At 39.6% G+C, this 16941-nt stretch overlaps 1 protein-coding gene across 1 annotated transcript; it reads right to left on the reverse strand.

Moving 5' to 3' along the window:
* Positions 1–945: 945 nt before the first annotated feature.
* On the reverse strand, positions 946–5519 carry LOC141392928 (uncharacterized). Its single transcript, XM_073965897.1, has 3 exons — positions 4674–5519; positions 4403–4614; positions 946–1074 (listed from the first exon to the last, which is right to left on the reverse strand). The coding sequence occupies exons 1-3, from the start codon at positions 4712–4714 to the stop codon at positions 1007–1009; spliced, it is 321 nt and encodes a 106-aa protein (XP_073821998.1). The 5' UTR covers positions 4715–5519; the 3' UTR covers positions 946–1006.
* Between the last annotated feature and the right edge of the window lie 11422 nt (positions 5520–16941).

Below are 16941 nucleotides of genomic sequence, written 5' to 3' on the forward strand. Positions count from 1 at the left end.
ACAACGGAACAAGTTTCCACCGTGTGAGGTGGTTGGAGAGCAAGATAACTCTCGAACGGATATTCCGATTCGGTCCAAAATTTGGCCTTAGTAATATTTTGTCCAAAATTAGTTTAAGTTTGAAGATAAGCCATATCGGTCCACTCCTTCAGGTACCTCCCCCACAAAAGTTCAAAAATGTTCAGAAAAAATGTTTGTACGGTAACTCTTGAAGGGAGTGGCCGAATTGGTCTATTCTTTACACATCCTAATATATCTACCAGATATAGATCAGGTTCAAATATGGACTATATTTGTCTACTCCATCCGGTACCTCCCACACAAATTTTTGGTTAAGTTCACTTTAAGACCTGAAGTCGAATCACTTTGATTTTTGTTGAAGCATCTTGCATTCGCTGCCTCAATTACGATGGTAAAAGTTGTTTTAGGGGCCAGTCCATACTTCTTGAGCAAACAGCCCGAAGAGTGTAAAAACCCCCTATGGCACCATATGTTGTGACTGGAGATCCACTTCCATAACGGTCAATGTCGATCCATTCCTTTTAGTATCTCATCCGCAAAACTTTTGATCTTTAACCCTAATCAACATTTTTGTCGGTTCAAACGCCCAAAATTTTTAAAACACCCTATATACACAGGCTGAGGGTACATCTCTGTCGGCAAAGTCGATTGATAGTTTTTTACTTGTTAAAGAACTACATTTACCTTCCATGCTACAAAATGTCGCATGTTGAGTTTGAAAATTAAAAAGAACACAATGAGATATAAGGTCTCCGAGTGGAGCGGCTGTCTAATATGACAGCCGCGCGTCCTTTAATCTAATATATCATATAAAAAAATTCCGTGGAAAACTAGTGAGCAGAGGTGGTGGTATAGGGTATCACATGGTTGGCCCGGTACGACTATAGCCCTCTCTTACATGTTACAGTGTTTTATTTAACTTGCTTTAGGTTAGGTTAGGTTAGGTTAGGTTTGGGGATGTGTAGTCAATATATATGTATATTGACTACGCCACTCGGAGACCTTTCGGTCCATTGTGATCATCCATAAAGAAAAAAGGAGGTTCAGAATTACCTGAAAAGAGAAGAGAAAAGAGAGAAGAATAAAGAAAAAAGGGGGGTGTGGTTTGGAGAGTAGTAATAAATGAATTAATTATAAGAAATAATGAAGATGTAATAAAGACAGAGAGGGTGGTTTTTTGGCGATGGTGGAAAAAACTGTCAGAGAAGTAGTTACGCTTATGGGTCGCGCCGTCCCAGCCACTTCAGTTTTTTAATGATGTTGTTTATGATTGTTGGTTCCATGTTTGAGTAGAAGGTTAAGCTTGGAGGAAAGCGTACTCCTGTTAGTCTATACCGCTTTCGAGTTAACATCGGGCAACGACATAGAATATGCTCGATCGTCTCCGTTTCCTCCTCATCTTCACAGATCCTGCAATAGTCCACGCCATCATCCTGCCATTTGCCGATAAAAGCTCGGATGTTGCAATGGCCGGTAATGACTCCCGTCAATACCCTGATTTCTGACTTACTCAGACTTAAAAGCGAAGTTGTTCTCTTTGTTGAAAGATTCGGCCAAATGGCCCTTGACACGTTGCACCTTGGTTCATTATGCCATAGCTCCTTGGCCTGTTCTTCAAAGAACGTCTCCACCTTCCGAAAAACGTGACATATGGGTGGTTTAATAGAAACAGTGATAGCTTGACTTGTTGATTGAGATCCGTGTCTTGCCAATTCATCTGCCTTCTCGTTTCCCACAATGTCACAGTGACCCGGTACCCAGCAGAGTCGGACAGCGTTAGTTAGGTTCGCCAAAGCAGTTCTACACTCAAGAACGGCTTCAGACTTGGTATTGGGGGATTTGATGGCTTTAAGAGCCGGCTGACTATCAACGAAGATAGTCACCGGTTCAAAGATTTCAGCATCCAGACTTTTTATCAACTCTGCGGCCATTTTGATCGCGAAGATTTCTGCTTGGAAAACGCTACAGTCGCTGTTCAACCTATAAGAGTACTCGAGGCAAAGCTTTTCGCAGTAGACGCCAGCTCCGGTACCTTCTTCCATCTTGGAACCGTCTGTATAGAAAGCCAGACCGTCCAGAGGAGGGTTACCACGGATCCAGTCATCTCTACTAGGGATAACGACCTCAAAATCATCAAATCTATGGATTGGTGATAAGTAGTCGCTGAACTTCCCCTGCTGATTTAAGCCAAGGTTTGGCCCTAGCTCTCGAAGAATGCATGCATGACCATAGGTGCTGTCACGCCAACGATTCAATTCATGTAGCCTTAGAGCACTACGTGCTGCTTGACCTTTGATGCTAATTCTCGTGGGCAAGAGGTTTAGCATCGCGTTCAGAGCTGCTTGTGGTGTACTTCTAAAAGCTCCAGTTATCAGGATCGAGGCTGCCCTTTGCACCTTGTCTATGCTGCCCGAGTTCGATTTGTGTCGAAGCGCATGCCACCAGACAAGACATCCGTAGGATAGGATGGGTCTCACCACAGTATTATACAACCAGTGTATAATAGCTGGATTAAGACCCCAACTTTTCCCAATCGAATTCTTACATGAATAGAGTGCGATCATACCTCTCTTCGTCCGTTCCTCGACGTTCCTTTTCCATCTCAGTTGAGAATCCAGGATTGTACCTAGGTATTTGGCCTCAGGAGATAGATGCAACTGCACTCCATCCAATGTTGGTGGTATGAAGTCGCCAAGCTTACGCTTTCTGGTGAACAATACCAGTTCTGTTTTCGTTGGATTTACACCAAGGCCATTTGTGGTGGCCCAACGAGACAGCTTTGATAAGGCTCCTTGCATAAGCTCCGTAATAGTGGACAAGAATTTGCCAGTTATTAGTAAAACTACATCATCCGCGTATGCGACAACCTTGATGCCCTGATTGTCGAATTCCGCCAAAATACTGTTTATCACAAGTAGCCACAGCAGCGGTGAGAGTACACCTCCCTGGGGAGTACCTCGTGTTACTGTCTTCCTTGTTGTCAACTCCCCAATACTGGAATTTATGATCCTGCTCTCCAGCATTCTCTTTATCCAGCAGATCAGGGTTTCCGGGGTGTTGACCGATCTAAGCGAGAGATGAATGGATTCAAGTTTAACGTTGTTAAAGGCTCCTTCTATATCCAGGAAAGCCGCCAAGGTAAAGTTTGAGTTCTCCATATTTCTCTCAATGAAACCCACGACCTCATGAAGAGCAGTTTCGACAGATTTACCTTTCATGTAGGCATGCTGCGAGTCGCTCAGCGAGGCAGTGTCTACAAAGCTCCTAATCTCCAGATCGATCAGTCGTTCGAGTGTCTTGAGGAGAAAGGAGGATAGACTAATAGGTCTGTAGTCTTTCGGTGCAGAGTGACTGGCTTTCCCCGCTTTGGGGATGTAAGTTACCTTTACCTCTTTCCACAGATCTGGTACGCAGGAAAGAAACAAACAGGCCCTAAAGATCTCCTCCAGAATTTGGTATATCTGCGGTGCAGCAAATTGAAGCATCGCAGGAATTACTCCATCTGGACCAGGTGACTTATAGGGTTTGAATGTACTTACTGCCCACTTTATTTTGTTTCTGCTTACAACCTTATCAATGAGGCTCTCGTCCACTGACTCTTGGACTTGGAAGTTGTCACATTCAATGTGAAGGTTACTGGCATCCGTGCAGTCAGGGAAGTGGGTCTCAGCTAGAAGGTTTAGAGTCTCAAGACCTGAGTCTGTCCACGTGCCGTCCGGTTTTTTGACACTACCGATGGATTTGGGGTCCTTCGAGAGTATCTTACGGAATCTGGCAGCGTCGTTTACCCCTTCTACAGACTCACAGAAACAAACCCATGACTTCTTTTTGGCGCGCTTGATTTCACTCTTGTATTTGGTGAAACTCGCTTTATACGATTCCCAGTCACTGTCAAGTTTCGTCGAGTGCGCCTTGTTGTACAACTTTTTGGTGTTTTTCCGTAGTTCGCCAAGTTCCTTGTTCCACCACACCGGTTGGGATTTCTTCCCAGGATAAGTTAATGGACAGGCATCCTTATGGCAGCGAAGAAGGATTTCTGTTAGGTTGGACACCTTACTGTTAAGCTCAGCAACTGTTTCTATCCTTCCGGGGAGTGTCAGTTGATGGTTCGTCAGATCAGTGAACCTTCCCCAGTCCGTCCTTCTCGGGTTCCTATAAGGATTTTGGCGGACTCCGTCGAAAGAGATTTCAAAGTATATCCTCATATGATCCGAAAAGGAGCATTTGTTGGATACCCTCCAGTTCCTGACGACAGAATCATCTAAATTAGACAGGGTTAGATCAATGACCTCCTCCCTGCCTCTAATTTTAAAGGTGGGATCGTTTCCTATATTACATATTCTTAGATTGTAAGATAATATAAAATTGAAAATCGACTCACCTCTAGTGTTTGTGTCTTTGCTGCCCCAGTGAAAATGGTGGGCGTTGGCGTCACATCCAAGGATAACGTTACAAACGCCCAGGTTCTCCTTCAGCAGCCTGTGTACCCCCTGATTTGGTGGGTCAGGGTCCTCATACGGCATGTAGATTGAGGACAGGAGAGTGGCCTTCTCCCTGCCGTTCTCCAGTCGCACCGTGCACATGTCTCCATTACTGTAATTAGATAGAAAGATTAGATTGAGATTCTTCCTACCTACCACACAGGTCCTCACCTTGTCCCCTTCGGACGATGCAAAGACCTCGAAGTTGGCATTGTTCAGTCCAGAGACCTTATTTTTATATATATAAGGTTCCTGGACTAGAACAATGTCTACCTCTGAGTTCGTGAGGGACAGGAGTAGTTCGGCGGCAGCTGCTTTACAATGATGCAGATTAATCTGCAAAATGCGTAGCACCTGCCGCCTGCCTACTCCTACTGACTTCCGCGAGGTGGACTCAGTCGGAACCGAACCCATCCTGAACCGAAGTTCAGTTTTCCCTCACGAATCTTAAGGTACTCCTCTCCTGAGGAGTCTACCGCCATCTTAATGTCCATCCCTCCATTCTCCTTACAAGGGGTGAGACTCATTACAGTCCAGTCCTTAGTAAGGAGACCGGGGTTCTGGAGCTCCAGCATCCTCAGCAGAAGTTCCTTATCCACGGTAGGTGGGGGAACCCATGCTGGGAATACCTTCCTGGACGGAATCTCCGTTATAGACACCGCAGCAATTTTTGCCCCCTCCCAAAGTTCATCAAAGCCATTAACTGTCTTCTTAAGGTACTCTTGCGAGCTCCTGTTGAGACATTTACTGACTTTAACTCCCTTGTGAAGGAAGGCGCCACCAAACTGGCGGTCACCCTGGTTCGCCTCCGTGGACACAATGGCTAAACGAAGCCGAGTCTCGAAGAGCAACCAGTGACTTTCGCTGATTTTCCCGAAGGGGTCAGCTCGGTCGATGATTGCAACTAGGAGCTCGTCATCGTTTGCCACCGTGGCCGTTTTGGCGTAGGGTTTCCTACGTCCTCGCTCACGTGCCTTGGTAACAGCTTTTCCTGAGGAGGTGGACGCCTTCTCAGTACTGGTGCTGATTCCCTTGGCTTTGTGAGCAAGGACACCAGCATAGGAGTTCGCCGTGTTGACCGTCTGAGAGATCATCGTCTTCTTTGGCGAAGGCTGAGGGCCTTCTGAAGAGCGAACTCGCTTCACAGTCTTTGACTGCGAGGACTTGTTCGTCTTCTCCGAAGTCGATGGTGTCCCAGTCGATCCACCCGTCGTTACCCCCGAGTGGCTTGCGCAGGTCTTAGACACCTTCTGTTCGTCCGCTTTACCCTCATTAGTTGGGGTAGGAGCCGGATTTGGGACAGTCACCTTCTCCAGTTGACTACTCTTACGAGAATCATTTGGAGTCGGATTATGCCCCTTATCCTTTTCCAGTCCTTTCTGGCTCGGGTTCGGCTTCGGAACAGCTTTAGGTTCCACCTTGCTGTCAGAAGCAGCAGGCTTCACCTCCACCTTTTTGCTTGTCGCCGCAGTCTCTACTGAGTCTTTGGCTGAAGCTGAAGCAGGGTTCGGGAGAAAGATTTTGTCCACCAGGAGCTCGCATCTGGGTGCATTTGGATAGATTCTTTCGAATTTCCGCATGTACTTGAGCTTGCTCTTGATGAACATGATCTCTCTCCTAGTATGCGAGCTCGCGTCCCTTCCCACGAACTTGCGCAGATACGAAGCTGCACGCTTGTAGTGCCTCGTATCTGAAGCCTCTTTGGCGGAAATTGCGTCTGCGTCGGTGTCCGTCGATGAGGTTTCCTTGGATTCCCCAACGCAGGCCGGAGACTCAGAGTCAGTGGCAATTGTTGGAGCTTCCGTTGATTCCCCCTCGATGGTCATCGACTTAGAGTCAGTGGCTGTTGATGGATCATCTCTAGGTTCTCCATCAACATCCATTGACTCCGTGGCAATCTGCCTTCGAAGCTTAGTATCGGCTGGTGCCGATACAGGACCAGACTGGTTGCGACTTGTCTGTGGTTGCGAACCCAGGTTCACAACCTCTTCGACCACATCACCGTCAGTGGACATGTCGTCATCAGACCTTCTTGTTGACTCAGCTGGGATCACCGTAATGTCCAGTTCGTCGTCAGTGAGGGTGAGATTGTTGAGCATGTCCTCTGGTGGTATGGTCGGAACAAGTCTCTCCAGTTGGTCAAGGAGTTCCCTACTCTGTCTCTCCAGACTGTCCCCAATCACTTTGAGATGTAGGTCGTCCCCGCCCAAAACTTCGGTCCTGTCAGCCGTGGACTGATTAACACCAGTTTTGGCTAAAGCATTATCCTTTTGAAAAACCGGTCCGTCAACAATATTTCGGGTTGTATATACTGCACTTGTAGCAGTTACGGCTGTAGGTGCCAAGGCATCCACACCTGAGACAGCCGGATCACAATCGCTTGATCTCGACGGTACGTGGCTTGTGATCTCACCAACGCTTACCGCCGGTACTGGGTTATTAACTCCCTGCACCGTAACTTTACTCCTTTTACGTCTTTTACCCATCTTAGTTGCTTTGGTGTCCGTTTTGTTCAAATGTAGTAACTCATTTTTAACACAGTTGCAGTTGACCAATCGAACTGAAACTTTGCACACTTTTCAGATTTTGATGATAACCAAAATCAATATGGGTCCATTTTTTCCTATAGCCGCCATATAGCGGTACCACCCGATTACATGTGTTTTGAGGATTTTGTCCTCATTTTTAGTCTGAATCGGCTGTAACTTGGCATTTGGAGTTCCCAATTGTACAAAAACTCCCCCACCAAAAATTGTAGACATGGGTCAGATTTCGATGTAGGTCTCTTACTTGTTACAGTGTTTTATTTAACTTGCTTTGGTGTCCGTTTTGTTCAAATGTAGTAACTCATTTTTAACACAGTTGCAGTTGACCAATCGAACTGAAACTTTGCACACTTTTCAGATTTTGATGATAACCAAAATCAATATGGGTCCATTTTTTCCTATAGCCGCCATATAGCGGTACCACCCGATTACATGTGTTTTGAGGATTTTGTCCTCATTTTTAGTCTGAATCGGCTGTAACTTGGCATTTGGAGTTCCCAATTGTACAAAAACTCCCCCACCAAAAATTGTAGACATGGGTCAGATTTCGATGTAGCTCCCATATACCGGTACCACTCGATGTAAGCAATTTAAAGTTTTTATATACATTTTCGGCCTAAATTTACTGTAATTTGGTTATGGACTTCTCAGTGGTCAAAAAATTTATTTATTAAAAGTTCAAAATAAAAATTTATTAAAAAAATTAAGTTACAGTGTTTTATTTATAAATGCGCTTAAAACTAGAAAATAATTTCTCATGATGGATTTTCTCAAATAAAACGCTTGCATTTGAATAAAAAATTGTGACAATATTAAACGGCAAGCGTTTTATTTGAGAGGCTCCATCATGAAAAATTATTTTCTAGTTTTAGGTGAATTTATAAATAAATTACTGTAACTTAATTTTTTAATTATTTTTATTTATTTATTTATTTTTGTTTTTTTTTTTTGATGTATAGTTTATAGCCCTGTTTTACGAGTTTTGTCCGGATTTTCCTTATCCTTTATTGATGATTTTTCGTGCCCAGAAGATATAATGCATTCGATTTAAACAGTTTTTGCTATATTTGTGGTGAATACACTCCGTTTCAAGTCAATAGCACATTTAATTGCTTTTTGTTACTACAGTTTAGTCGATATCCGTGGAATAACCTCGGGAATGTTTATATATCTTGGTTTGTAATCTTATGAAGTATCTTTCAACAAAAAGTTTGGCTTCGATAACGTACCGTTATAATTTTTTTTTTATTTTCTTTCAAAAAGCCCAAATTTTTTTCGGTTTAAAGTGTTTCATCGGAATAGCACATTCTTTAATAACTTGAGTAAAAATGCAAATTTTGAATGCTACTGTTACGATTCTTTAAAATTGGAATAATTAAAAGCTATTCCTCATCAACTTCCCAGGTGTAAGCTCCTTCCATTTAAAATTAGTTAAGGCGCACCGTGATATACTTTCACTTCACTATAACCGTAGCACTCCCCACGCATTTAGCGTACTTCCCGACGTAAACTTTCAAAGCGCCGATATACGTGTATTCTATTTTTCGGTCCTCTTTCATAATCCGTACGGGTTTCCTGTAATTTAAAAAAAGTTCAATTTTGTTGTACAGTGTAATTCCAAAATTTACAAAAAGAAACAGAAGCAGGTACCTTGAATTTAGGTAAAAAACACATCATATTACTAAAATTAGATACGTTTACCGTAACGTTCGATTTTGTAGTTTTCAAGAAAATCAGCGATGACGTACGGTCATGTTACCATATACATATATTGACGAAATAAGGCATAGGGTTGCCTGAGCAAGTTTTGGATAAAATGCAAAAGACTATAGATTTCATGCCTTTAAGAACCGTACCTAAAATTGTTGTAAAACATTAGTAGGCTGAAAAAATGCACTATGTGGCACATTTATTGCGGTTCTGGAAATGTAGGACGAAAAGGACATTGAAGAAACCGAGTTAAAACAGCGAAATGCTCTAAAAAATGCTTATTTGATTTGACTGAGAGATATAATTTCAAAAATAAGCTTAAATAACACTAAATATATAGCGTTATATTTCCAGCAAAAACACGACGTTAGTCAAATGTTTGACTCACGGCGGATATGTTCTTCAGGTTTCTAAAGATACTTATCAAGATCTTTTACTAAGTGAGCAAGTTCGACTATTTGCGGATATATCCTTCGAGGTTATTTATATACCAATCCATAGTTTTAACACTAAAAAAATTTTGCAATTTTCTCTTACCTTGATCTTAATTTTGTTGCATTTACCAAAAAATGTCTGTAAGTGAGTTTCGTGAAAAGTCAGCATCAAGAACATTTTTCGTACTGTCATCATTTATATTACACTGTACTGTACGGCACAACGCATAAGACAGCCCGACAAAAATACGACAATGCGTTTTATGGCGCATTGCTGACGACACCAAAAACTACGATATATGACGTTATTACATGCTGTATCGGAAAAATGCATAACAAATGCAAGTTCAGCCACAAGCAGAATTGTACAAAGCTGTATTGCGTATACTCACGGTAAAACAACAACGACATACGACATGATGGAATTCCAGGCGTCAGTTTTTGTCGAAAAAGGACGAAAAATAATAATAATAATTCTTGTTGTTCACGGCCGATGGCTGTCAATAGCAGGATGTTGTAGGATGGTAATGCTTGTTGGTGGGTGGGAAAATACTTTTACGCATACACAACAAATAAAATCCATGTGAAGTTATTGATATTACCAATGTTTTTGTTGCTGAATTTTTCGTTGTTGCTGGTTGAATTGTTGCCGGCGCTGTTGCTTGTTGATGGTATGAGAAAACAATTGTCAAGCAATAAATCGATCTGTCTCATGTTGTAAATTGTCGTTTGTCGCATAGAGCGACAACACAAAAAGTGCATTTCATGCAATTCTCGTGTTCCACATGTAACGCACTAGCTAGGTTCTTGCATACACACACACGCCATAACTACAGACATCGTTGATCTCTCATATATGACAATTTCTGAAAAACATCAATTCCCGGAGAATGCTGTAGTTGGGCATTTAAGCGGAAACGGATGTTAACGAGTATTGCATGAGGTCGATTGGTTGATGTTCAATACAATGCAATCCACCCACAATACATCCAAGCACATGCAGTTCTTCATCATCCCTGCAATTTTTTATGACTTGTAGCTTTACATATCTATGAATAAAAATTGCATAAATTTCACAGAGTAATTCTCACGCAGGATTTGTGTTATACTCGTCGTTTTCCTCAGACTTGTAGAGTATATAGCTCAACTTTTTCCAGCGTTTGTGTTTTCTGCCTGTCATTCGCATGTAATAGTTGCAATACAAATGTAAATTCATTGTTCTTTGTACGATATGCACCTTTCAATGCGTTTTTTACTTTTTCAGTTGGGGCGCATTCGTTCTGTTATCTGTTTTTTGGCGAATGCACAGCTTTGCACACAAAAGCCTGAGTCCATCAAACTCATAAATCAGTTAAAAAATAGCAAAATGCACAAAAAATCCTCATCTCAGCCCCTCATTGGTTCACCAAAAACCCACTTCCCAACAGGGAAAAAATAATAAACACCAGCGGATGTCCGGCTTTTTTGTGTTATAAATTTCCATGCCACAAATGCGTAAGGGAGGTGTTATGCACGTCGTCATGGCATCGATATGCAGTTCTTTACTTCAGCTATTAGTGTTGATCCTGCCCTTCTATACATATACTATAGTAAATGGTAGGCTAAATATTGCCAAAAAATCCACTCTTTGACAAAATATACTCAGACAAAAAAGGTAACAAAGCAAATGGTTTCATCTCCATCATGCAACTAGGATGCTGAAATTGTAAAATCAGATACAAAAAAATGCTTGTTTTTAAAGTAAAATTTTATGAAAACATTGAAATTCCATGAAAATGCATCATAAATTGTCAATGCATCCCTCTTTACTCTTTGGTTAAGAATAAAGGGAAAATGGTCCAGGGTTGTCAAGTCATTTTAATTAATTGATCAAAGGTATTGCTTTTTGGTTTATAACACCGTATAACACAAAATAATAACAGAAATAATTGGACAGATTATGAAAAATATAATACTTTATAGGTTGAAAGTTTTTGTCAGGATTTAACTTAAATGATTGGGAAATTTTCCCCATTTCGACATTTTTAAAAATATTCTAGTTAAGATTCCTTGGAAGACTTGCATTTTAGGTATATAGTGTCTTCGGCAATATTACTGACAACAATTCGAGAAATCTAATTGTCAAATAAATTTACCGTCAAGCAAGTTATTGAAGGGTATTTTTGGTTCTTTTTTTAACCTTTAAGAACACGTTTCAAATACCATCGCAGCAGATCAAAGTTTTGTACAAAATTGTTTATCATAAACTTATATGGGATATGGGATTACAGAAAATGTTGTAGCTGTGAAAATTCTCTACAAGAGCGGTCTATATCATTTTTTCATAAGTTTTACCATTTTTGAGATATAGAAGTTCAGTTCGCATTTTTAGGTTTTTTTTTTTGGTTTTCAGGATGAAAACGGCAAGTTCTTTGGAACTTCGCCTACTTCCTGAAAATGACAGTCATAACAGTAGGCGATACAGCCAGTAAATTTTCCCAATTTTCACTTCTATATCTCATAAATGGTAAAAGCTAGAAATAATTATTAATGTCACACTTTAGAGAATTTTTACAACTTTTCTCTAGCTCAATTTCGATAGGACTTGTCATTTTCATACAAAATTCTTAAACCCTAAAAAAGCTCCCAAAATTTGAAGCCAAAGATTTATTTAAAAATTCCTCTGGCGATTTTTTATTTTTCTTGTCTATGAACATTGTAATTTCATAATCTGCAAAAACTTCCCAGGTGTAAGCACTTTTCATGTTGTTCCATGATGAAAATGGAATATATATTTTGATAAATTTTGGAGGGGGTGGGGGCAATGGTGCTGTGTCCCGACCCTAGGTATTTATTTGGTACCAAAATAGCCGACCACGACCACTTTTATAAATATCTTATATCTTGAAAATTTTTGACCACGCCCACTCTGTTCAATACATACTGAAAATAATTTCATGAACCAAATTTCAGAAAATGTTGAGAAATGTCCCGTAGTGAAAATCTTTGTAAATTAAAATCAAATGTCGTTCGCTGGTAATGACATCAGTTGAGAACCACTGGACCGATTTGTATAATATTTTGGAATGTGCCGTGAACATGAAGGGCCATTCCTAGAACGTTCATATGTTCTAGGAATTTGTTAACTGAGATCTTAGGTACATTTTTGTAGTTCATTTTATTCTTGAATTTTGAACGGTTCGGTATCTATGGACCAGAATCGGAGAAAAAAGTATAAAAATTGAATATTTTCTAAAGTTTTTTGCTATTTTGACCTTTAAGAACAGTTCGTAGTGTGCTCTGATGTGCCACAAAGTTGTATACTGATATATTCGCTACATTATTGTGGTTGAATGTTTTCTTGAATTTTGAATGGTTTAATTTCTATGGAGCAGAAACCGAAAGAAGAAAATAAAAATTGCATTTGTGTTGCTATTTTGACCTTTAAGAACCATTTCTGCAGGGTTCGTATGTTCTAGAAAGTTGTTTATTGAGATCTAAGGTACATTTTTGTAGTTGGTTGTTTGATTCAATTTTGATCGGTTTGATATCTGTAGGCCAAAATTTGAGAAAAAATTATAACGGGAACTTGACCTTAACGATTTTGACATGGAAGATAAGGTTGAATGGATTTTATGTCTTCACAATTATTATTCTTTAAGATGAGAGCTACAACTTTGCCTCCACGAGTAAACCAAAATTCTTAGCGGTTTAGAAGATATGAGCCTGAAAAAATTGTCCTTTTTGACATCAAGGCCTCAGGTCTTTGGGGGCCCATAACCGCGAAATTCGAAGTAACAGGGAAAAACGCCGAGACACGTGTCTTCTTATTTTTCGTCTTCCATTACGCTGCGGTGTCAGAATATGGTTAATTTTCCATGACACAAAAAATTACACACAGTGATATTTTTTTAACTATCCGCTCATTATCCAAAATTGTTGGCATCTTCCTTGACCAAAATTCTAACCTCGTGTAAAAATTTGTCAGTATTAACTATAACTGCGAACTCTATCGTGGTTATGTTTACAATACACACAACAAAAAATGGTGAATTTCTTTATATACTAGGCTGTAACTCTGTTATCTGAGCACCTACATACATCAACATAATTGGCATCTATGTAAAGGTCGAGAGATCGTCTTTCAAAAATATCTCACGTGGGCGAAATGTGTCTACCAGAAATAAAGATATAAAATACATATTTATTGTTTCCAATTTTCACACACAAGTTTCGGTCCATTTCACTTGCTAAAAACTATCTGATCATCATATAAAATTGCAAGCTTCTATTCTATCATAAGCTCACACCTTATTTAAAATTTCGCGCTGATCGGATAAAAATTTTGTTTTTGATCCATTTCACCTCCTAAATATTTCACGATCATCACTAATAACAATAACGATCTATTCTGATGGGAAACCGACCTCCATACCAAATTTCGTGACGATCGGTCCAGAGTTGCGGCCTGGAGTTTGATTACAATTTATAATGGACACACGGACGGACGAAGACACATCGCTATATCGCTTTATCTCGTCGAGATATGAAAAATGGTATATAACGTTGGGGGTCTACGACGAATATTTCGCGGTGTTACATGAATTTTTAGCAAAACAAGCTAATAATTCCCATCCGACATGGTGGAGTAGGGAATAAAAAGAATGTGAACACTTCATACGCTAAAGTTCTACGTAATTTGCACAAATGCAAAAATTTTGACTTTCTCTATCTATTTCACAATAAATGCAATTTGTAGCATGTGAGGAAAATGTGGCTCTCTATATACAAACCAGGGTATTATGTAAAAACGTGATTTTTTCGTTCCATTTTCAATTACAATTATTTTGGTATTTAGATTTTTAGCGGGAAAGAAACACTCGTAGAAGAATATCAATGCAAGAGATCGCTATAGCCCCTTTGCCGATATCTTCCTATTTTAGGTCTTTCTAAGGGTTAAGTAATATATACAATGCAATAAATAAAAACTTTATAAAGAAAAGAGAAGTTACTGCGAAAACCAAACTTGCAGTGTACGTAAGAAGGCAACGTTGCATTAAAGCTTCAGAAATGCGGTATCTAAGAAGCGTCGCCAATAAAACCAAGAGAGACATAATATGAAACGAAACAATAAGAAGCAGTCTGGATATCAAGCCTATGAATGACCGAATTGAGGAACAACAATTGGGATGGTTTGGTCATGTTGTAAGAATGTCAGCAGACAGACTTCCTTTGCAAAACACCCCACACTGAAAGGTAGACGGGTTGGATTAAGTATGTAAGTAAGTAAGTAAGTGTTAAGTCATACTTAATTTATTCCAGAACCCGCAAGAGTGTACTATTTTTAAAATTTTGACATTTTTTTCCTTTACAAATTTTTCAAATATTCAGTACTATTAGATTCTTGCAGATTCTGGAACGGTCAAAATGTTGTTGTAATTCTTATGTGTCAATATCGCCCGATTTGTGAAGGTGGCTTCAGCTGTCGAACCTTTGTGAGTTAATTCACCAAATGGAAATTCTTAATGAAGTGCAGTTGGAGTCTATATCTGAACTTAATCTGCTGATGAGGATTAGCCTCTTGATTCCTGATCCCTTGATCCCTACTCAAAATGTTCCGACCATTTTATTTATTTTTTTTTTTATTAAATCCTAAAACTGATTAAAAACGCATTCTAAATTATGGCTGTTAATTAGTTCTTTTAATGATGTTGTATGATGTTGTTTGGCCTGAGAACCGAACCCCGACATTCATTGTGCAATACCAGCCTGCTTAAACTTGTAACAACAATGGCTCCCACAAAGTCTTGTTAAAAAGATTGCTCCAAGCATTAAATCCGGGATATTAATAATTTGTAAGCGACGTCATACGGGGGAAGCCCAACAGCTGAATCCAAGTCAAACTTCTAAGATAAAACAAGAAAAACTGTTTTAGGATGGATTCAACTTTATTACTATAACATATATAAAATGGACTCCACAGAACACCACCATATTTTAGTGTAGAACGAATCTAACAAATTATAAAATTCACCAGTGCATCTTGGTGATTGAATTGCATTTTTTGGATGCAAACTTTTTCCTGGGCAACTCTATTTTGAGTACATTCATTTGCACTGTCAAAATGTAGCTGTTCTGTTTTTAACCATTTCTCAGAGAAGAAATCTCTAAAAAAAGTAACCATACCCTTGTATTTGCATACTTCACTCATAAATATGCAACAACACAAGGTGGCTTAAATAAAGCTTCATCTATCTTCCAGCCACATTTATTCTCAACCAAACACTGACAAGATAGTCCCCACAATTTTCTTGTGTTTCTTCAAAGACTTGTCAGTGGGTTTGAGTTCCGCAGTGCTTTTTTAACTGTGTGTTTAAGGAGTTCTTCGGCTTTTTGGTTGTACCAAACAATGATGTCCGAAAAAGGTATTGGCAGCATCCCTTTAGTGCTGACGCATGTCCTCGTTAGCGAAACGGTTGTTGCTGCTCCTGATGTGCCGGCCACTGGTTACTGTTGCATATATTAAAGGGGAGTGCTTTGTGTTGTAAATGCATGATAATAGATTTGCAATGTTACCTTCTGTCTGCCTGTCTTTCCATTCTCCACAAACACTGCCTTGCTTTTAAAAAAGTTGCACTAAATGTGCCAGCGTTTTTTTCGCTTTTCCTGCTGAAATCCTCGAAAATTTGTGTGCGCCGTTGTTTCGTTTACTGTCATAAATTTCACTTCATATTTGCCTGCTGTTGTTTGGTATGCATTTTTGGGGGTTTAACGAAAGTGGGGGATGTATCATGGCATGCACTTTCCGATAGGCTTTGTCATCATGTCAACCGAGTGATTATTTATTGAAATTTTAGGTTAGTATATGGCGATGAATATTGAAAAGAATGGCGAGTAAAAATAAAAAATAAAAACCAATACTAGGAATAAACGATGTTTAGTACATTTTTACTTCTCTGCCAATTAGTATATATGAATGTGTGTGTTAATAATCTGTGCAATTCAATAAACTTAACGGAAAAATTCGGATACTTATATCAAATTATTACATTTAGTTTGTCTATCTATATTAAGACAGTTCTGGAGGAAAATTTCAACATTTATTACTTCTTACGATATTTCATCAGAAACATAAGCTATTAACATATAGTCTCCATATTAGTCTGCCTCCATTGATTTCGCCAATCGCCAACCCAGCATCAAACATATGCTTTTACGAAGGGATCATGCTGTTATAATAACAACAATACATTTGACCAAATTTGTGTCTATCTACTTCAATCGGTTCGGACACTAGAATGATTTCCACAGACGGACGGACATGACAATATCGATGTAGAATTCTAGGAGTTACAAACTGAATGACAAACTTAATGCACTTTCATTTATGAAAACTATCTGGCCTATGCAACACCGCGTGTTGCAAGGCGGCATTTTAATTTAATTTTTTTTTTTGACAGTATGGCAGTTTTTAGCTTATATATACTCAGGACAGTTTCTCATATGACCGTGTGTTAAAAAAAACCACTTGCCCAAAAATTGAGTTTACTTGTGAACATTTTCGTCCGATGATTTTTTAACAACTTTCGACGTGGACAAACACTGCAAGAGTGCATCGATCAAATTAAATCTTTGTATGTTGATAAAGGGTCATCATATAGCACTATGAAAAACTGATTTATTGAATTCGGTCTTTCCGACACTACCCAAAAAAGAAGGTCGCGAGGGTCGCCCAAAATCGGCCGTTGTGTCAGAAAAAAATGAAGCCAT

Source organism: Musca autumnalis, unplaced genomic scaffold, assembly GCF_047663935.1.
Source record: "Musca autumnalis isolate F117 unplaced genomic scaffold, ASM4766393v1 scaffold_2, whole genome shotgun sequence".
NCBI lineage: Eukaryota > Metazoa > Arthropoda > Insecta > Diptera > Muscidae > Musca > Musca autumnalis.

Excerpts from the sequence above, each read along its gene's own strand:
- LOC141392928 (XM_073965897.1), bottom strand. The coding sequence starts at position 4,714 with ATGCCAACTTCGAGGTCTTTGCATCGTCCGAAGGGGACAAG. Across the intron at positions 4,615-4,673 it reads CATCGTCCGAAGGGGACAAG|TAATGGAGACATGTGCACGG; the intron begins GTGAGGACCTGT and ends ATCTAATTACAG. Across the intron at positions 1,075-4,402 it reads CAAAGACACAAACACTAGAG|GTAATTCTGAACCTCCTTTT; the intron begins GTGAGTCGATTT and ends TTCTCTTTTCAG.